Raw genomic sequence first — 23750 nt, forward strand, 5'->3', positions numbered from 1 at the left:
TTAAGTATCATTTAATAGTTTATATATGTTATTGGGACGTTATTCTAAAGTTGCAACTATTCTTCATTTATTAACTGTTAGTAAATGAGGAATAGTTGCAACTTTAGAATAACGTCCCACTAACATACATAAGCTAATAACTAACACTTAACTAATACATTAACTCACACTTTACAGATCAGTTGTTCATAGTTAACCATCTACTAATACCAGTGACTTTGTACTTTGTAGAACAGCAAATGGATGGAACAAGTTCAAGCTACAGAAATTTGATGTGATATTTAAAATACACAATTTTTGTACCTCAACCTTGTTCCACCCATAGGCTTTTCTGAGGTTTGGGCACTTTTTGTGCTAAACATGAAAACAAAATAAATAAAAATCTAGCCATTGGCATTATTGATATGAAGACGTTTTATCACACCTTGGACCCTCTATACTGAGTGAACCAGCGGCGATCCATTTGCTGTTCTACCATGTTTCACTTTTATTAGTAGGTGGTTAAACTATGAACAACTGATCTGTAAAGTGTGAGTTAATGTATTAGTTAAGTGTTCGTTATTAGCTTATGTATGTTAGTGGGACGTTATTCTAAAGTTGCAACTATTCCTCATTTACTAACAGTTAATAAATGAAGAATAGTTACAACTTTAGAATAACGTCCCAATAACATATATAAACTATGAACTGATACTTAACAAGTCTTTAGTAAGTAATTTACAAACAGCTTGTTCATGATCTATTACTAATTTATTAGGTATAGTTATAAATCATTAAAATACAGTTAACAAGTCATTTATAACTTGTTAACTAACAGTTTATTAATGGTCTATTAACTAGTTATAATAGATAGTTATAAATAATTAACAAACTATTAACTGCTATTTAACAAGTCATTTATTACTCATTAACGAACAGTTTATTAATGGTCTATTAACTAGTTATAATAGATAGTTATAAATAATTAACAAACTATTAACTGCTATTTAACAAGTCATTTATAACCCATTAACTAACAGTTTATTAATGATCTATTAACTAGTTATAACGGATAGTTATTATAAAGTGTTACCAAAAAAATTTTTATTTGTCAGGTAAAAAAAAAATATCATGCCAATTACACAATTAAACAATGAGAATCCAATTTAGAATTAAATTCAGTTTCAATTCAGATAAATCCATAACATCAGTCACTCAAAGGTGAATCTAAAAGTGGGAGATACATGCCTGACTGCAGAGAGACACACAGCAGCATGTGAGAAACATGGATCGCCTGGGCTAAAGACAAAAAGGACTGGACTGCTGCTGAGTGGTCTCCAGAGACTCCTCACACAAAGTGTGGGGGTTTATCTGAATACAGAATCCCAAAGTAGTGTTTCATTACTTAGCTTATATACCCAGACCAGAACAAACAAATCTTCCAATCAGTTATAAAAACACAAAGACCTTTTGGTTTATCAGGAGATCTTGCATGCTTTAATGCCCGTTTCCATGGCAATGATGACTTTCTAATCTTCAGACTGTGGCACAGTCTGGTTTTCTACCAAAAGCTACAATCGGTGCTGCATATCAATATACAATGAGAACATTCTTTGGTTTCTTTATCTTTAGAGACCACATTGTGTGTGTGTGTGTGTGTGTGTGTGTGTGTGTGTGTGTGTGTGTGTGTGTGTGTGTGTGTGTGCACTTGTGTCCTTTGTGTCACTATTACTGTTTTCAAAGAAAAAGCAAGATCATATCTAGTGCGTCTGTAAGGAGATGCTGATGATCCGCATGATTATTGTTTGGAGTGCCTCAGGGAAGAGAAGACTCTTACCACTGCAAGACTCTTACAATCGGAGCGCTTTGCTTGAGGCTTGCTTTCCTTCAAGAGGAGCGAGCCTTTGCGTCCTCATTGCAATCGAGTGACTCACGTGTTGCGCTGTCTAAGAGACGAGGCACTTGCAAAGCACCCATTTCTCTCATTCTCTACAATGATTGCGATGACCCCGACCCCGCCTGCTGAAGTGTGCCCCAGTCCTTCTTCAAAGCGAGCCGAGGAAGCGGGTTCTCTTGCTTCCGACGAAATGGAGACTTGAGATTTCTATAATCCAGATCTGTTAAAGGATTGTTATAGGCTGCATTAAGTAGGTCAACTGGAACCTGAAACACTTCCCATAACACCTGATGTACTTGTTGCATCGTAAGAAGAATGGAATCCGCACTAATATTAGTCTGTTTTTTTCTTATTCCGAGGTCACCGTAGCCGCCAGATCCTCCGGATCCAGTCCGTACCCAGCCCAGATGGTGAATCAACACCTAGAGATGACCTCTAGAGCCCTGAATGTCAGTGGAGACCACATCAACTAGATGAGCCCCGGAGATGGATTATCAGTAAAGAACTCCTCACCTAGACGGAAATTGGTGCAAGACCACGGGAACCAGATGAGTCCTTTGCAAATCTGATTTTGCTGCAACGTAGAATATTTGCACTATTAACACAATTGTCCTATTTAATACCAGGTTTTAGCTGGTTTATGCTGGTCCTTAGCTGGTCAAGGAGCAGCATTAACCAAGAAAGGACCAGCATAAACCAGCAAAGGGCCAGCATAAACCAGCAAAGGACCAGCATAAACCAGCTAAAACCAGCACCAAAACATACGTAACCAGCATATGCTGGTTTTTTCAACAGGTCAGATACACCTAGGATGCATGGAGGGTGAGTAAATAATATGGTACAGTAGTGTTGGTTCTATAATTAGTCTGTGAGATCGCTGATACATTATATTTTCATTATTGTGCTAATGTATTTAATTATCTACATGCCCAAAACCATAAGGCTAGTGAAGCTATCTACACTGTATGATGAACAAATCTCTTACCACACACTGCAACGTCAAAGGCGTGGCTCTGACGCGTCTACGGATGATATAGTAAATGTTTGTGTTTACACTGGACACCGGAGCAGCTCGCGTTTATATGAGCCGATTTGCGGCTCGTTGAAGCATCCCAGAAGCGGCTGTCCATAATACATCACTAAAGTTGCGCGAATCCCCTACCTGCCAACGATTTGAATTTCCGTAGGCGGGATTTACGTTGTGACATAAAAGCATCGGGAAAACAAATGCTGTAGTCCAAAGGAGCCATTCGTTGTAGTTCTTGAAAAGGGATTTTCAGTGATGGGCAAGCTACTTGGAAAATGTAGTGAGTTAGGCTAACAGTTACTCTTCATTAAATGAAGCTTAACTACACTAAAGCTACAGCCTTGGGTAATGTAGCAAGCTAAGCTACAGCATCTTGGAAAAAGTAGTTCACTACATCTAAGCTATTTTTTAAAATTTCATTTTTCTATTGAACCAACATCATACCAAGTCAATGCTCTCACAGTGATCAGTTAAATTGTCAGTCATACAGGCATACAAATTCAGTTTAATTGTTTATTCAACCACTCTTCCAAACCAATTTGGCAACAAAAATCAGTATCATGTACAGGGCTGGATTTGTCTCATATTTTGGGGGGTTGAATTCTTTCTTGAAAAAACAAAAACAAAAAAACAATGGCACCAGTTTCTGAATATTAAACGAGTAAAACAGGGAAAACATGAAATTTGTAAATAAAATAAATGTATACATATTATTGAATAACATAAATCTATATATGAATGGGTGTTCGTCAACTGATTGCATGTCGTCAGAGTTTACAGTGTTGACAGTGTTCAAAATGGTGCTTTTATCACCTTTAACCCTATGATTATTCAGGTAGGGTAAGGACAGTCAAATCTAGCCAAAACCAAAAGTTACTCACCTGCCCGCAGGTTGCAGTCCTTCAGGAATGACGTAGAAGACTCCCCTTGTGGTTGTTCGTGGTTAAGGTTTATTTAATAGTTATAAGTAAAATCTCACGAGAGGCACTAGTAACAATAAAATTATTATTTATTGGTTACAATACAAAGCAGTTAAATGCAAAAATAAAATAAAAAATCAGCTAAGCTATTTGTTATATAATCAAACTTTTCAACAGCAATATTGGAGATGCTGTTAAGCGTCCCTCTTTAGGGTATCAGGTATCCTCTACGCTTAATGCAGTCAGCATCTGAAGAGTAGTTTACTCCTCAGACCTTTTATACAACTTTTTGGGTAATTTCCATTACACGTCAATTAATCATCATATTAGTCATCAATTCCTCAATGTCCTGTATGTTCCAATCTTCCTGCTGTAGGCGTATCAGTCTCTGCAAGTCATTCTTAATGAGACGGTGGTCCTTCCTTTGTCTCACGTTGTTTTCTGCGTCTAACACTCATCCGTTTCCTCTTAAAGGTCTTCATCAGCTTCAGCTCTGCTTGGGGTTGCAACATGCTCTCTTCACCCCTGTGTACCTTCTTGTTATCCTTTGTGGTTGATTACACAGTAATAACTCATAAGCATGTCTTACACAATTGTTTCTTACTCATCCTTAACAAAGCAAATTTTGCAATTGCAAGCATCCTTATCTCTATGTATCTGGCATTAACTTAAAATAAGCAAATAACAACTTTGAAACAGGTAAATAGCAATCTTATTATCCAAATCCAAAACACCCCCTTCTTGCTATTTCCTGATTCAATCCAACACATTACTCTCTCATTTTCATGTGCATATATCCTTCAAAAGTCTTGGTTCTTTTGTTGAACTTCATTAATTGAACATATATTTGACCTCTAATAGTTATTTTCATTTTTGCAATCACATTCATGTACTCTTTAATCCAAAATTTACCCTTTTTTGGTTTCAACATATCTTCTCTGAGAATCTTATCTCTCACAACATCAGGTCTAGGCCAAATTTTTATACTCTGCTTCACAATGGTAACGTACTGGCCAAATCTCTGCCGCAACAGCAGTATATTAGTAATTTCGTGTTGGCATGGTCCAATGTATTCCCCTTTTGGATCCTCACAGATAAAGGTAAGGCCTCTCCCGTCCCTCTCACACCTTTTACAGTGTCCCATGGCTGGGATTTGGGTCTCGATCAAGGCTTCTTCTAGGCTCCCGGGGCTTTTCTTCCACCATTTCCAGCAATGCCTCTGTCTATGAGATAAAACATCCCACTTTCTTTTAAATTTAAAAAGTTTCTCATTGTACCTTCAAAGTAAAGCCTGTACAAAAATATGGTCTATCACACATATATATGCATTCTTTTTCTTCTTTCTTTCAGTGTTCATCTTTCACCTCATCATATTGCATTCCAGTATTACATCAAACACTCTTAATCATTTAATATTTTCTACTTCTTTTCTTTTCTCTATATTCTATTGCTTTATCATAACTGTACTATCATTGCTTAATAAAATAATTTTATTTCCTATTATTGAAATCACACATCTTCCTTTTAACTCTATTTGTACATTTCTTATATATTTTAATCAACATTTCTTATCCACTTTTTATCCTTCAGTTTTCTTCTTGTACCACACCCCATGATTTTGGGGGTTCTAAAAACATCATATAAGTTACAACCAAAGGTGTCATCCCTTTTGTACCCATTATTGCATTTACACCTAATATAGTTGCTCCAGCTATCAATTTAGTTAACGTTACTACCTTCCATTGCTTCCATTTGCTACTAGTACATTTTCTCGTTATCACAATTACTTCTATTACTATGTAAATCACTACTCCGGCCAAAACAACTTCCTCTGTAATAATTGCATATAACCACATTTCAGGCAAATAATACATAACTAGACATGATGCAAGACTAACTATTTCTCCAAACCATACAAGTTTTTCTAAATGACTAAACATTGTCAAAAGCTTTTTGCTGCGGTACATCAAAATTATCATAACATCACCCTTAACTCTGTTGCTAAACTATTTTTATCATGTGTAGCAACACTAGTCCTATTGTACCTTTTATCTTCATGCTATCCCAAATCATAATAAACATCCAAATAAATAAACTAGTCTCAATTACCAGCATATCCATCAGGTTATTAAGGTCAGAGCCGGTGATCTTGCTCGTAGTATCGTTCGTACTGTTGCTTGCCATTATTTGTTCTTTAGTCTTACTAGTTGCTATTGTTCTCTTAACAGGTTAGTAGAAACTTGGTCTGAAATGTCTTACTCTTGCTGTTGTTTTTATATTGACATCTTTTCCTGTCTTCTTGAAGTAACGCCTCTTTAGCTTCTTGTTCATCATCATTCAGGATGTTGCAGGCACAAGAGCATATTAATCTCATCATGTGCCTCAGTATACCATTAAAACCTGTTAATTCTCTCATTATTAATAATCCTATTATTGCTCCTACTATTAGTAACACATACCAATTATCAGTTATCCAAGTAACCACTTTCATCAATGTATTCAATAACTCTTGTCCTACATCTATCATTGTATTCACTGTTTTTTCCAATCCTTTTCCCACTAATATCCATCCTTGTGTGATTCTTTCACCTAAATCTTTCCAATCTTCTGTAGTCCACTGCCTATATCCTGCATTTTTTTCAGCGTATTGTAATCTTGCTACCATCCAATACCAAGGATAGGGTGGCATACACCTTCCTTGTTCCTGATTATTGAAATTCCACACATTTCCCATAAATATGGGTAAATTTGTCGTAATTATTTTTGCTAACAACCTATTGATTCCCTGATTAAGATAATTTCTTCTTATATTATAGTCTATTTTAGTATCAATATTCGACCATCCAACATTCGTCACTAATCTAACTCGTGGATCTTTGTCTTCTTCAAAATGAAATACTCTCCATAAGCTTTTTGGTGCATACATAACTGTTTTATCATTTAAATCTCCACTAAGATTATGTGATAGCCTGTATTCAGGTTTCCTAATATTTTTGCTGTTATGATATTCTGGTATTGCTCCAGGTATTATCCAAAACACTCTTCCAGTTATATTTGGATGTCTTGCTCTTACATATAGGCATTGGGTAATATTCATATAACCACCTATTTTCATATTGTATTCTCATGCCATAATGACTCTGCTTTTTTCCGCTTAACTTAACCATAGGTCCGTGTAACTGTTTTTCAGTAATCCCTTCATTAATATTGTCTCCTATATTTCCTGTAATATATCAAAGTCTAAATTGTAATACCATATGGTCTGTTTCAGTGCCATTCTCAGTTAATATCTCTTTCCATAATTCTTGATTTTTCTCCATTATTTGCGATCTTAGTCCTTGCCATGTAAATCCTCCAGCATTCCTCCTAAATGATAACCAGTGTTTACTTTCTTTCTCCTTTTCCCAGTTTAAACCTGCTCTAGCTCTATAATTTTCTCCACAATTCCATTTTCGACTAGTTTCATTACATGGACAAGGGGTTGTTAAATATTCTCCTCTACCTTTGACAAATTTTCCTTCATATCTTGTTAGTTTTACAGTCTTGATCTTTTATAATTTCAAAATAGCCATCTAAGGCCTTTCTGCGACATAGGGTATGCAACTGCCAATTATATTGCTCTCCATTACAGTTATCAACATTTTTTCCTGGGCATTCCTCCCAGTATTTTCTTGTGCTTACACTTATTTGGTATAAGGTCTTCTTTTCACCAGAATACGTACCAGGTTTCAATATCACTTTTGCTGTCCTATTTGTTTTACTATGCCATTTTATCCATGGAAAAGGATCTTTTAATTCTATTGGGGTTTCATACATTGTATACTTATTTTTTGTATAATTTTGTCAATATTTGTAAAATATTTTGAAGTGTCGTTTTGGGTTTACTTTTATCTTCAGTCTTTCTAGCAGTTACGCTAACTTTTGTTGGGTTAATTCTGTTTTCGCTATTATCTATTTTTACATGTTCTTGATGCGTTTGATAGCACCCATGTTTTTCTTCTGGACCTATATATTCTATTCCACTTCTCTTATGCCAAATCCATGTTTTCCTTATCTGTGTAATGTTAAATATTTCCCTTCTTACTCTGCATTTTACCATTGTATTAGGTCCTTTTTTGTATTTTTCAAGTATTTCTATGCATTTGCTACATTCTTCTAAAGTAGATTTTTTGCAGTTTAATACTTTTATCTCTATTATAGTACAATTTGCAACTTCTTGTACATAAATTTGGTCTGCTACTATTAATTGTGTTGCAAAGTCAACTAAAGGCCATATCCCTACCAAGATTATGGTCCCTATTACTAAAGTTACCAGTAATACTGGTTTTGGAAGGCACGGTTCTTTCCATTTCTTCATTGTTCTTGCCCAGTTTTCTATAATGTATTTATTTTGCGCAAGTGAATAAACAAAGCCTCAATCTTTGCTTTTCCTTCCGTTGTGAACGTGTGCACATCAAGTTCATATCTTGTAAACACAGCACAAACCTACATACATAATCCACATCCTAGCAAGTTACCCTTTAACACAGTCAAAAACCATGTGCTTCCCATTACCAACGGCACCTGGCTCCTTACACAGGTGCTTTAGTTATACAATGGTTTAACGCCACACAGTGGACCACAAAATCTCTACAATACAAAAAATGGCTCCTACAGAATTACTTCTGCGGTGGATATATAAAAAAAAACAAGAATCCTGTAAATCATTACAAGTTTGGAGGGCAATGATATAGAAGCACCCTATGGGAGTGGGACATTGAGTTTGAAAAATGGTCTAGTAGTTTGGCTGGGTACGGTAAACATATAAAAAAAGAAGCTAGGGGAAAGTTTAATTTTGAGTTATATCATGTACTTTTGTATTTTTCTCTTGTTGTTGTATACTGTTCATGCTTGCTACAATCCTTCCAAAACCAAAAAGAAAAAAAGAAAGGAAAAAAAAACTTAAGGTAAAAAAATAAAGGAGGGACAGGGGCTCGAGTTCTCTGGGCTCGAGCTCATCTCAGATGGTATTCCAGAAAGCAAATTAATTACACTTCCCAAACTTTCGATTAATTAACCCAAACCTTGCTACTTGTATGCTGTTTCAAAAAATTAGTCCGGGATTAAGTCAACTGAGAGTACGTTTTCAGTCAACACACAAGTCATCCTTAACAGAATGATGAATCATTGAATCACAATGGAAATGGACACTAAGAAAAAAAAATGCCATACTGCTTCTTTCTTCTTCTGTGCACATACTTGGTGACAAATATCTCCACAATTACTGGTTGTGCAATAATAAACACATTGTTCTGTTAGAATATATCGGTCAAATATTCTAAATGTTAACTGGATGTTTTCACTACCTGTCAAGTGTTTTTGCTGACATAAAAAAAGTTTGTCTTTTAAAATTTTCTATTATGTGTCATATTTATTGAGTTGGCTCATGCATTTTGTTTCATGGTTCAGAAATGTGATGTAATTTCCATTAAGGAAACGTGAGCATCGATACTCCCTACAATGCACTGCAAAAAAAAAAAAAAAAAAAAAAAAAAAATGTTTTGGAGGATGTTGGAGGATGTCAGATAATTATAATGTACACAGAACTTGGCTAAAACTGACCAAGCAGAAGAATTCCAGGGGGCCCAAGTCAACAAGGATGACTATAATCCCCAATACCCCTTATAACCCTTATAAAATAACCCAAGGCTGAATATAGAGCTATATAAGGTAAACATGCAATGATTGTTTATGGTATATATCTTTTTATTGTACTTCAGTTCTTTTTCCTCCTTCGGACAACCAGAGCCTTATTCCTGGCTACTGATATATTTTTTACTGCCTTTTTTAATGCTGGACAAAATTAGCAATTTTACATTGTAGGTAAGCTAATCCAAAACATTATGTTTTAGAGTACCACCCCACATTTTTTATGACTTTGCAATTAATAAATTAACAGATTTATGCATTTTATTGAGTTGCATAAATAAAATATCAACTGTAGCCATCTGCACAGAAATTATGAAACCCAACAGGATATCTTCAAGGAAAAAGGAAATGTTTATATATATTGGGGCAAAATGCGTAACATCAGGGTAGTCATGTTTTAACATTTTGTGTCCCTGCAAATGGTTTGTAGTGATCATAAAAGGACACTCAAGATTTGCATGTGAACTATTAGAATATTGCTACAGGTGCTATACAGTGGAAAACAGTTCACTGTTGTTCTTAAACAGTCAGCCATTGTGCATTATGTATTTTCCCTCACAATTACACTTTAATTTTGTAGCGGCATTAAGTGAACAAAGTAATTTAAACATAGCATCATTTATGTACAAATGAGCAAAAAAACAGTGTTTTGTTTTTGTTTGGGGACTTGTTGGGTATGATGCATAGATGTTTTCAGATTTCAGATTAACAGCAGTTTTGTGGTAGAAGTCTTTGTAATAATATTCTAGAACTAGCTACTTTTTTTTTTTTTTTAAATGGACATCCTAACCTAAATTTGATCATAAATAGTTTTCTACAGTACATATGCTCAGTATTAATTAATGTAAAAAAAAAAAAAAGGAAGGGGCTCAAGAATCTGCAAGTCAGCTATCTGAAACCTGAAACACATTTAACTGTTTCTGGAATGCATGTTCCCAAAACAGTTGAAACTGAAACACTATGAACATCTCTGAGAACATTATAACGGTGTCTTATGTCCCTTTTTCATAAATATCAAATTAACAATTACAGGGAAAATGTACACACTTTATAAATAAACCATACAATAAAATTACAGTTACATACACAACCTTCCCTGATCAGTTAAGGCCCAAGTGTAGAGGGTATGCAGTCATTCCCAACATCCCTTATTCAACTGTCTTATTAAAACACAAAAAAACAAAAACACATTCTTTGTGTCAAATGCAAAACAAGCATCCTGACACTTATGTAGGCCATTTAATTATGTCTGTACTCGCATATAGACAGAGGCAACTATCTGGAAGAGAAAAAAATGCTTTTCTTCTCATTTTCATATTGTAGATCAGTCTTTAAATACATATGTACATAAATCCTGAATCCTCCCAGAGGCATCTTGTGATCAAAGTCCTTCTCTTACAGTACACTGTAAAGCACACTGGGGTGACAAGTTCATGAAAAAAGGAGGTTTGGAGATAACTCTGTTTCTGCCTGAGCTGTACTGATGTTCAAAGCATCCCAAAGCCTTCACTCCCCTCACTGATGGCCAGCTTCAGCAGTTTGTGGAGCTCCTCATAAGAGTCATATGTTGGGAGGCACAGCTGGTTAAAACTGAACAAAACAATGTAGGAGGGGGAGGGGTTAAACATGCAAGCCTAATATGAAAAGATCACTTTTTTCTATAGATACTTGTGTCAAAACTATATTTATGTTGCTAGAAACTTGTTATTATATTTAAACATTTTATTATGTAAAACAATCAAGATAGTCATTAAGTAAATAATGTTTTTTCTTTAATTAAATGGTAACAAGTTCAAAATAATAATATGAATACTACTAACAAAACCAAAAAAAAACAAAAAAACAAAAAAATTTACATTTTTAAAGAAAATTATAATTATATCACATTTAATTTTGGGAACTGAATTTTGGTCCTTCTGTGGATGTTTGATGCGCTCACCAGGTGTGTGCGGTGGGCAGCGTACTGTGTGTGGGAGCTGCTATGATCTGGAAGGAGGGACAAAGTGTGTTGAAGCCGCCAGGTGGGAGCTGCGAGGAGCCAGTGGTGAACTGCAACAAACGTGCCAATTCTTCCTGTGTGAAGGATGACACCACCGCCCAGAACCATTTCATCACCTAAAGAACAGAAGAATTAGGATCAGCTCATTTTAACACCCTTTTATTCCCTGCTGTGACTCAGCATAATTATAAAATACATTTTAATTAAAACTTTTCATTAATTACTCACCCTCATATTGTTCCAAACCCTTAACACCTTCAATCATCTTCAGAACAAAAATGTAGATATTTTTGATTAAATTCAAGAGCTTTCTGACCCAGCATAGACAGCAACGCAACTGCCATATTCAAGGCTGAAGAAAGGTACTACGAACATCGATAAAATAATCCATGTGACATCAATGGTTCAACCTTAATTTTATGAAGCTATGAGAATACTAGTCTCAGCCTCAGATGTCACACCCACGGAACGTTGGCTAAATGTCTGATGCTTATGGTACACTTAACTGGAAACGCTTCAGGAATTTCCAAGTCGTCATCTGATTAGTTGAATTTGACCGGAATTCCGGGAGACGCAAGTGTCGCGTTTACTTTCGGTCTGCCGGGAAAACAAAGCACAGACTGATTTACTGCTAAGAGGTGCTTATGCAGACGCCATTTTGTTATACACTTTTGCAACATTTGCGAACAAATTACTGACTTACTGCTTGTTCTCCCTCTTCTTATTTAACTTTCAATGCTGGCTATTTCAATGACTGACTTGTTACACGCCAGTCTGTTGTTGTGGGGACATTTCCACGCCGAACTAAACGAAACAAACTGTGATTATCTGCTGCTATATTTACTGCAACACGACTTGGAATACACAACTTGGAAAATAAAATACAGATACAATGACACTGTGTGCGGATTTTGGTTGTAATTTTCAGTCAAATGGCAACAAGAGAAGTGATGTAAGTCTTTACTGCTTTCCTAGCAATAAAAAGAGGAGAAAAGAAAAGAAAGGGAAGTTGCCTGTGCATCACAGCTACTAAAGGTGCTTACAAACAATGTAAAAATGCTAATGCTTGTCATGACGGTCGCAACAGCTGAATTTCTCAGCGCGAATTTCACTCTATATCCAGGTGCGTTTAGACTCTTTGTGGGGAAAATCAACGGTACAGCATTTGGTTTAAGCCTATGCTTACATCCATCATTTCGTACAAGCTTGTTCAGTAGCTGTGGTCATCGTATCAGTATTTTTCTTTCCAAGTTGAGTATTCCGAGCAGTGTTAATTTTATATATACATTTTTTTATCTCTCACGAAAACAAAATGAAAACTCATTTTGAATAACAAAAACTATGATGAAAATCTATTGACATTTTCATCAACGAAAAAAAAAAACTAGACTAAAATGTTAGGGAGGGAGGGAGGGAGGGAGGGAGGGAGGGAACGGAAAAATACAAACAACATGATGTCGAATTGTCTGTTTTGATGAGTATTTAAGTTAACACACTTGTCTTAGGTGAACGTAAACAGTTGGGAGAATATCAGGCATGTACATTGTATCCGTGCATTTGGTTTTAAAAGGGGCAGAAGCCAAATTTAGTTGCTATTGTCTGTGGCATTGATGTTAATCAAGTAACAAAAAAGAGAAAATCACTCACTGTTCTTTAATGAGTCAAATTAGTTGCCCTAATAAAGATTAATCTAAATTTGTTTATATAAATATGTCTGCATGAAAGAATGAAAAATGTTTTTAAAAAGTTGTTATAAAAATGCATAATTAGCATATATATCCATTGGCATTTCATTGCAAAGAAAACTATGTTCTTGTTTTTTTTTTTTTTTAATGAGAACTGGCTTAATTTAATTTTAATATAAAGGCATGTTATGTGTCACAGCAGTTAAATCTGTCTACCTTAATATCAAACCTATACAATGAGTTTGGTAACTTAGAGAAATGCTTAATAAATGCATTACAATGTATCTGAACCCCCATTAGATTTTAGCCAACTAAATCTGACCTACATATGACACTTTAGATTTAGTCGACTAAAATCTTATGATTTTTAGTCAACTAAATCTAGACTAAAACTAAAACACATTCAGATGACTAAAATATGACTAAAACTAAACTGCATTTGTCAAAAGACCATGACTAAATCAAAAATTGCTGTCAAAATTAACACCGATTCCGATTTATGTTGCAATAAAAATATTTTAGCTCAGTGCCAGTAGCTCACTGAGTGCAACCGTTGTACATAATCAAAAAAAATGTTGCCCCTCATAGTCCAAAATATGTATATAACAATGCGATTTTTTTAAAAATAACATTAATCTTTTATGGGTTTTCTACTACATATTTCAGTAAGAGATGATTTGCGTTATATTAAGCTATACAAGTCTTAATACCCGGGGTTCACTTTAAACGTGGTAATTACATTGCTGTCTATGCAAGGTCAGAAAGCTCTTGTATTTAATCAAAAATATCTGTGCTCCGAAGACAAACAAAGCTCCTACAGGTTTGGAACAACGTGAGGGTAAGTAATTAATGACAAATGCACAGTGTAACATCAGGGTAGTCATATTTTAACATTTGTGTCCCTGCAAATGGTTTGTAGTGATCATAAAAGGACACTCAAGATTTGCATGTGACCTATTTGAATATTGCTACAGGTTCTGTACAGCGGAAAACAGTTCATTATTGTTCTTCAACAGTCAGCCAATGTTGCATCATGTATTTTCCCCTCACAATTACACTTTAATTTTGTAGCTGCATTAAGAGAACTATTGCCTGGTTCATCTTATACAAACCTACAGGCAAAAACTTAAATCTGCTAAACCTGTAGCAAAGAGTGTAATGAGATGAACCAACGAAACAGAGCGATTTTACAAGCCTGTTTCGAATGGACTGATAGGAGTGTTTTTGAAGCTGCTGCCACCAATCTGCACGAGTTCACAGAGACTGCATAACAGTTTTTGTGAAGATAACTTACAACAATGACAAAGCATGGTTCACTGCAAAACTCAGACAGCTTCGTCAGGTCAAAGAAGATGCTTACAGGAATGAGGACAAAGTCTTGTATAAACAGGCAAAATACACACTGGAAAAGGAGATCAAAGTGGCCAAGAGGAATTATTCTGAAAGGTTACCAAGGAACCAATGCTATTCCAGTGACTCTTCATCAGTGTGGAAAGGCCTGAAAGATATCAACTACAACCCATCTCTTTAACCTGGCCTACACTTAACACATTTCTATAATTCAAATCCGTTAAAGGATTGTTGCATTAATTACGTCATCCGGAACTGGGAACACTTCCCATAACACCTGATGTACTCGTTGCATCAGAAGAAGAATGGCATCTACGCTAATATTAGTCTCTTTCTTTCTTATTCCGAGGTCACCATAGCCACCAGATCATGTATCCAGATCAGATGGTCACTGCAGTCACCCGGATCCAGTCCGTACCCAGCCTAGATGGTGATTCAGCACCCAGAGACAACCTCTACAGCCCTGACTGCCAGCAGAGACTATGTCAAGTAGATAACCCCCAGAGACAGATCATCAGTGAATACCTCATCACCTAGACGTTATTTCAGTTATTAATTTAACACACATACCCATTTACATTTCAAATTTGCACCTAAAATACCTGTACATAGTAAATTGTTATTTTATTTTGTATATTGTGTCTTTTCTATTTTGCACATGGTCTGTCTTGTATACTTGTATTGTAAGCCCTCCATGGACTGAGTCGGAGGCAGTGGATCCATGTGCAAACAACTTTATTAGCGTAGTCAAACAAGCAAGGTCTATCACCAGTAAACAGAGCAATGCAGATAATCCAAATAGCGTAGTCAAATCCAGGCGGGGGGTCGAGGGAAACAAGCAATAATCACAGGGAGAATAAACAGTCCAGTCGGCAACAAAGAATCAATGCAATGGATAAACGCTTAGGATTGTAGTGAGACTAGCAAAACTTCGCGAGGAACTCCCCGCGAAGCGAGTCTATAAATGGCCGCCAAGAGGAAGTGAACCGGTGATCCGGAAACGGAAGAGCGAGTCTCAGGTACGGGGTGATGGGAAATGAAGTTTAATATTCCGGGGATGGTTCCCGCTGGCGGCGGTCAGAGGGAGCCACAGAGACCGCGTTGGTGACAGAGCCCCCTCCCTGCGAGCTACTCCTGGAGCGAGGAGGCGGCCGACGCCGGGGTCTACCTCTTCTACGAGGTGCTGGTCGATCTGGGTGGCTGTTGTGGAAGTCGGTGGTAAGGGATGGGTCCAGGATGTCTCCGGCGGAGACCCAGGATCTCTCCTCGGGACCATAGCCTTCCCAGTCGACCAGGTATTGGAGTTGACCCCTCCGGCGTCGGGAGTCCAGGATGGTGTTAACACGATACACCTCCTCGCCCTCGATGATGGGAGGGGGTCCCTGGTTCGCGGTCTCGTCTAGGTTCTCCACTCCTTCCGGAGCGCCAGCGGGCTTCAACAGAGAGACATGAAAGGTGGGTGAGATGCGATATTGAACAGGTAAGTCTAGACGAAATGAAACTGGTGTGATTTGTCTAATGATCTTGAATGGACCCACGTACCTGGGACTGAGTTTCTTGCTTGGTAGACGGAGTCGTATGTCCCGGGTGGAAAGCCAGACCCACTGGCCTGGTTCGTACGGCGGGTTGGGACGACGTCTCCTATTGGCCTGGATCTGTGTACGACGAACGGGCCCCTGAAGATGTACGTGAGCCTGATTCCATGTTTCCTCGCTCTGTTGAAACCAGGAATTGATTGCAGGTAGATCAGAGGGTTCCCCGGTCCAGGGAAACAAGGGAGGTTGGTGTCCTAGAGTGCATTGGAAGGGGGTGAGGTTGGTGGTGGGTTTGCGGAGGGAGTTTTGGGCATATTCGGCCCAGAATAAATAGTTGCTCCAGTTCTCCTGATGGTTGTGACAGTATGAGCGTAGGAAGCGAATCAATTCCTGATTCAAACGTTCGGCCTGTCCGTTGGATTCTGGGTGATAGCCTGAGGTGAGACTCACGTTGATATTGAGGAGTCGACAGAAGCTGGCCCAGAGACGTGAGGTTAATTGGGGACCACGATCGGTGACTATGTCCTCCGGAAGGCCGTAGATCCTGAATACCCAGTTGCAGAGGAGTTCAGCAGTTTCCATGGCCGAAGGGAGTTTCAGAAGGGGAATGAAGCGACATCCTTTGGAGAAGCGATCGATGATAGTCAGAATGGTTGTGTAACCCTTGGAGGGGGGTAGGTCTGTTATGAAATCCATGGCTATGTGGGACCACGGACGTTGGGGAATGGGTAGAGGTTGAAGCAAGCCTGCTGGTAAGCGGCGTGGTACCTTGGTGGTGTTGCAAGTGGTACAGTTCTGGATGAATCAGATGGTGTCTTGACGTATGGTCGGCCACCAAAACTTGTTGTTGAGTAGGTGTAGAGTTCCTTCGATGCCTGGGTGACCTGAGCTGGGAGTGGAGTGGACCTGGGTGAGAATACGAGATCGAAGGGTGAGAGGAACGTAAGTGAGGTTGGCTGGGCAGTCCGGAGGTGCAGGGTCCTGGGACTGGGCTTCCGAGATTTCTGTCATGATGTCCCACGATACAGGTGCCACCATAACCATGGTGGGTAGGATGGGTTCAGTGGTGGTATGATGCTGAACTTGTTCGTGGATGCGTGATAGAGCGTCTGCCTTTGTGTTCTGGGTGCCTGGGCGATATGAAACTTGGAATTGAAAGCGGGTGAAGAATAACGCCCACCTAGCCTGGCGATGATTTAGAACCTTGGCGGAACGTAAGTATTCTAGGTTCTTGTGGTCCGTGAGCACTGTGAAGGGATGTTTAGCGCCTTCCAGCCAGTGACGCCATTCCTCCAAGGCTAGTTTGATGGCTAACAGTTCGCGGTTCCCCACATCGTAGTTCCTCTCAGGGGGCGTGAGTTTGTGTGAGTAGTAGGCGCAGGGGAACATTTTTGGTGGTTCTCCCTGCCGTTGGGATAGCACTGCTCCGACCCCAGAGCTTGAGGCATCCACCTCTACTACAAAAGGCCTGTCAGGATCTGGGTGGTGAAGAATAGGAGCCGTGGTGAATCTCTGACGGAGATCCTCAAAGGCCTGTAGAGCAGAATTGGACCAGGAGAGACGAGTGGTTCCTTTCTTTACCATGGCAGTGAGGGGACCTACCACGGTACTGAAGAGCCGAATAAATCGGCGGTAGAAGTTTGCGAATCCGAGGAAACGTTGGAGTTCCTTCAGAGTATTGGGGCGTGGCCACTCGAGTACTGCGCTCACTTTCCTCTCATCCATGGCGACTCCTTCCGAGCTGATGATGTACCCAAGAAAGGAGATCTTGCTTACGTGGAATTCGCACTTCTCCTCCTTGGCGTACAGCTGATGGGAAATGAGCCGCTGCAGTACTGCCCGAACGTGTTGAACATGTTTAGTGAGGGAATCTGAATAAATGAGTATGTCGTCAATGTAGACGATGACCCACCGGTTTAACATGTCCCTGAAGACCTCGTTAATGAATGCCTGGAAACACGAGGGACTGTTGGCCAGGCCGAAGGGCATAACCCTGTATTCATAGTGCCCCGATGTCGTGGAGAAGGCCGTCTTCCACTCATCACCCGCTCTGATTCTGATGAGGTTGTAGGCCGAACGTAAGTCCAGTTTGGTGAAAACTTTGGCAGAGCGTAATTGTTCTAGAGCGGACGGGACAAGTGGGAGTGGGTAGCGGAATTTAATGGTCACCTCATTGAGTCCACGATAATCGATGCAGGGACGAAGGCCCCCATCTTTCTTCTTAACGAAGAAGAAGCCTGCTGAAGCCGGTGACGTGGATGGAACAATGAAGCCTTTGGCCAACTCCTCCTGGATGTAGAGGTTCATGGCCTGGGACTCCGCTTGTGACAAGGGGAAAACTCGACCCCGTGGGGGAGAAGCTCCAGGAACGAGGTCGACTGCACAGTCTCCTGGGCGATGGGGAGGTAACTGAGTAGCCTGTATGCGACTGAAAGGCCTTCAGCAGGTCTTGATACTCGGATGGAATGGATGAGGGTCGTGGTTGGTCATCCTGTTTGGTAGCTGGTTGGGTTGTGGCTTGGAGACAGTGACGCTGGCAGTGAGGTGACCAGTTTGTGATGGTACGTTCGGCCCAGGCGATGGTAGGTCCGTGTTGGTTCAGCCAGGGGTATCCGAGAATGACGGGTGATTGAGGTGATGCAATGAGGAAGAAGCGGATGGTCTCCTGGTGTCCTGGTTCAATGGATAGGGTGATGTCCTTGGTGGTATGTAGAATCTTTCCGGATCCTAGTGGTCGCCCGTCGACGGCGGCCACTGATACATGGGAAGCACAAGAGAGAGTGGGCAGATGATTAGCGGTAACAAATTCAGAGTCTATGAAGTTACCAGCCGCACCAGAGTCAATCAGAGCAGATGTTTCAATGACATAGTTCAAATAACTCAGTCTAATGGGAATGTAGCAGCAACTGGTAGAGGTGGCAGAATTACTCACCGAGGTGAATTGGCGTGGTGGACGTGTGGGACAGTTAGCCCGAATGTGTCCTGACAGTCCACAGTACAGACACAGATTTCCCCTGAATCGTCTCTCCCTTTCCTCCAAAGTCAGTTTGGTGGCCCCAAGTTGCATGGGTTCGGGGGCGGCCTCAGTGGGGTGCGTCGTAAGAGGTGTGGAGGTGAATGAACGGGCTGGCTTACGTGCTCTCATGATGTTGTCCACCCGGATAGAGAGATCAATGTATTGCTCCAGAGTGATATTCTCGTCCCGACAGGCTAGCTCCACCTGAAGATCCGGCTGAAGACCTCGGCGGTAGTGGAGTTTAAGCGGTCCCTCGTCCCATCCACTCTGAGCTGCGAGGGTACGGAAAGTCAGCGCATAATCCGCCGCGGTTCTCCTTCCCTGACGGAGCACCATGATCTGCTCTCCTGCATCACCACTCTCCTGACTGGGCTGAAACACTTCCTTAAACCTCTGCAGAAAGTTGGTAAAAGAGGGAAAGGTAGGCCGATTCAGCCGCCATACCGCCGTGGCCCAATCCAAGGCCCTTCCTGAGAGTAGGGAGCAAACAAATGCGATCTTGCCTTCATCAGTAGGATACAGATGCGGTTGTTGACTGGTAAACAACGAGCATTGTAGAAGGAAGCCCTTGCATTTAGATGGGTTGCCATCAAACTTCTCAGGAAACGCCAGCCGAGGGCTGGCCGAAACAGGTGGTATTACAGACGGTGGCGGAACAGGAGGAGGTGTGGCGGGCGGCGCCGTCATTTGAAGCCCTTGGAGAGCTCTTACCAGTTGGCCGGTGACCTCCGTTAGGCGATCCAGTTGTTGCTGCTGGTTACGGAGAGCCGTGGCTTGAGCTGATAGCTCAGTGGTGAGCTGTTGCCTCGTAGCTGCTTCGGCTGTAGCGCCATCGAGAGCAGAAGTTGTCGCTGGATCCGAAGATGGCGAAGTTTTCTGTAAGCCCTCCATGGACTGAGTCGGAGGCAGTGGATCCATGTGCAAACAACTTTATTAGCGTAGTCAAACAAGCAAAGTCTATCACCAGTAAACAGAGCAATGCAGATAATCCAAATAGCGTAGTCAAATCCAGGCGGGGGGTCGAGGGAAACAAGCAATAATCACAGGGAGAATGAACAGTCCAGTCGGCAACAAATAATCAATGCAATGGATAAACGCTTAGGATTGTAGTGAGACTAGCAAAACTTCGCGAGGAACTCCCCGCGAAGCGAGTCTATAAATGGCCGCCAAGAGGAAGTGAACCGGTGATCCGATAAACGGAAGAGCGAGTCTCAGGTACGGGGTGATGGGAAATTAAGTTTAATATTCCGGGGATGGTTCCCGCTGGCGGCGGTCAGAGGGAGCCACAGAGACCGCGTTGGTGACATGTATATTGTTCTTTTTATTATCTGTCTTGCAGGGATGTGACGAGATCTCACGGTCTCCTGAAAACGTGACGATATCCTCACAAAACATTTGCAGTGTTGCACGATAAATCATTAAAAGATCGCAATATCTATTTCAAACACCCATGCGATCTTATTCCTGAATGACAACGATTCAGCAGTGTCTACTACAATTTTCACATCGCACTGCTCACATTCCACTGACGCTTACGATGTGAAACAGGTGTTAAAGACATTCAAATCTGCATTCATGCTGTTGCTGATCCAGAAAGAGCAACACAAACAGTCTTTTTAACCACATAACAATATTTTTTTATAAACATTTAAATAACAAGTACTGGGAAGTTTATAGTTTGTGTATAAACACTTATTGTCCACAGTAGCGATCAAAACGAAAGCATCTTGACACTTGTATGTATTGTAACGCTTACCCTCTTCTGTCAGAAGGTGGCATTTAAAAAGTATTTATCACTGAATCATTCATTTAGATTCCAATAGTGAAACAAGACACTGACTCCCTGTGTTTTAGTAACTTAAAAAAAAACTCACAATTTATTAAACCACATTTACCAAAATAACAAGGTTTTAATTTTAATTTAGATTTGTAACACGTTTCAAAGCAAGCTTTTTTCTTTGTATCAAAAAATAAGGTCTTTGACTAGCTTAACTGCATAAAAGACGTTCGTCAAAACAGTAGCATAAAGCAGATCAATATCTATCTGATTTGTTACAACATTTCTATTCACACTTGACCATATGTGTCGTGCTTTATCTAAAATTAACGGAGTTCATGTCAACGAAAGCAATACATAAGGCCTGCATTCTATTCATCAGCTAAATACAATAAGATCACAATAGGAGAGAGCGCAGCATCAGCACTGGAAATATATACGTTATTCTCACTACTTTTAATGAAGATGATTATGTGTTAAGAATTTGTATCTCACTTTAAGTTTCATTTGCGAAAGTTTGCATATTGTGTTAGCACCATTGTTATCTGGCACTGCCTATTTCATCCTGAGCATGGAATTGACCAGAGCTGCACAGGTTGTTGCTGGGATCCTCTTCCACTCCTCATGGAATTGCTGGACGTTAGACACATGGTGCTTCTCCACCTTACACTTGAGGATGCCCCACAGCTGCTACCACCACCATGCTTGACTGTAGGCAAGACACAATTCTCTTGGTACTCCTCACCAGAGCATCGCCACATATGTTGGACACCATCTAAGCCAATTTAGCATCTAAGCTAAGTTTATTTTATAATCTCATCAGTCCACAGGACATGGTTCCAGTAATTCATGCTTTTGGACAGGTTGTCTTCAACAAATTGTTTGCGGGCTTTCTTGTGAGCCAGCTTCAGATGAGGCTTCCTTTTAGGATGACGCTTGTGCAAACAGACTTGTAGCAGTGTGTGGCATATAGTCTGAGCATTGACAAGCTGGCAGCACTCATGCATCTGTTTTTTTTAAACCAGGTTCTGCCCCTGAAGCACAGAACACATCTTCGTTGATCGACCCTTGCAAGGCCAGTTCCGAATGGAACCCATCTTGGAAAACCTCTGTATGACCCTGGCCACTGTAGTGTAACTCAGTTTCAGGGTGTTACTGAACCTCTAATAGCCTTGGCCATCTTTGTGGCCATCTTGTCAACAATTCTAATTCTCAAATCCTCAGAGAGTTGAGTACTGTACTTACAGAGAGAACTGTACTTAAAGTACCTAATTGTAACTGCTCTTATACAAGATACACAACCTTGTATGGTCCTGTCAAGCAGACAAAAATATAAACATGATGAACAGCACATGTGGCTTTGCATTTTGTTAAACAACATACTGCTGTAATCACTTATGGTGTACTCACTTTTGTTGCCAGCTATTTTGACAATAATGGCTGTATGTTGAGTTATTTTCAGAGGTCAGTGAAATCTATACTGCTATACAAGCTGCACATTGACTACTCTAAAATATATCCAAGTTTCATTTCTATATTATTGTCCCTTGAGAAGATATACTAAAATGGTTTCTGAAATGTGAGGGGTGTACTCACTTTTGTGAGATACTGTATATCATATGATAAGCGATATCACACGAGCAGGGAGAGCAGTTTTACAAGTGCTGATTTTGTACCGAATATCACAATTTTAAATGTGATTTTACAGTTCAGTAAATAAGAAGTAGATATTGTGTTTCTATTTTAAACACAATATTATGTTTTTTGCTGAATTTTGCAGTGAACATAATTACTAGGGCCGAGACTTTAACGCGTTAATTTAGATTAATTAATTACACAAAAATAACGCATTAATTTTTTTAACGCATTTTAATCGCACTTATTTTTGCACTGCGGAACGTTTCGGCGGACCGATTATACTGGAGCACCAACTAGCGTTCAGACAAAAACAAACCACAGTTAACATGGACAAAGAAGCTGATGAGACCGCTTTGGTTGGCCCTGTGGATGGTAAATTTTGTTATAAAAAAACGAATGGATGGAAGCGTCGATAAGAGCATGGTTGTGTGCAAGCTATGCAACAAGTAATTTGCATATCACCGCAGGACATCGAGCCTATTGCTACACTTAATGGAAATATTGCACTGGTCTGTTGGACTTGGTTGAACAAAAATAAACAATATTTTGTTGCTTAAGCTTATGTATTCAGTCATTATTCAATGGTATCATTAAAAATCCATATGAAAAAAACTTACTCCTCACTGTTCTCAGGTCAAATATTTATATGCGATTAATTTCGATTAATTAATTACAAAGCCTCTAATTAATTAGATTAATTTTTTTAATCGAGTCCCGGCCCTAATAATTACATTTAAAGCCAAAAGGGAACTGAGACAGCGGTGTTTAGATCTGAAATGAATCGCATGTTTTAAAAGATTTGTGTGAATCAATGATTCAAAGACTCATTCATGAACCCATTTACTTAATTCCTAATTTAATCAGCCATTTAAACAATCAAATGAATGACTTATAAAGACATTTACCGCCGCCTGCTGGCAGATTTAGTTTCTTATTTAGAGCATCATTTAATTAAGTAATAATAATAATAATAATAATAATAATAATAAAAAGTCATTCAAGGCTTCTTTTATGTTCCATAGTTTATGTTAGGCTATTGTAGCCTAAATGTTTATATATAATACATTTTATGTTAAAGGAGTCATCAGACTTTTACATGTTGTTTGAACATTAATGTGTGTTGGCACTTTGTGTACTCAACCACCCTGCAATGATAAAAATCCACCCAGTGGTATTTTTTTAATCTTTAAAACTAATATCCCCTTTTTAAAATCAGGTCATTCTCAGCTTCTTGTCGTT

The 23750-nt window shown here is 39.4% G+C and overlaps 1 protein-coding gene across 2 annotated transcripts in view; it reads right to left on the bottom strand.

Annotated features, from left to right (window-relative positions):
• Window positions 1–9754: 9754 nt before the first annotated feature.
• Window positions 9755–23750, bottom strand: part of arel1 (apoptosis resistant E3 ubiquitin protein ligase 1) — a 108052-nt gene continuing 94056 nt past the window's right edge. For both annotated transcript variants that reach the window (XM_073832600.1, XM_073832599.1), the window contains 2 exons: window positions 11451–11626; window positions 9755–11101 (listed from right to left, as the gene is read on the bottom strand). In XM_073832600.1, the coding sequence (XP_073688701.1) occupies window positions 10999–11101; window positions 11451–11626 (279 nt within the window). In that variant the 3' untranslated portion in view covers window positions 9755–10998. The remainder of the gene's footprint in view (window positions 11102–11450; window positions 11627–23750) is intronic.

This window comes from Garra rufa, unplaced genomic scaffold (assembly GCF_049309525.1).
Source record: "Garra rufa unplaced genomic scaffold, GarRuf1.0 hap1_unplaced_004, whole genome shotgun sequence".
Classification (NCBI taxonomy): Eukaryota; Metazoa; Chordata; class Actinopteri; order Cypriniformes; family Cyprinidae; genus Garra; species Garra rufa.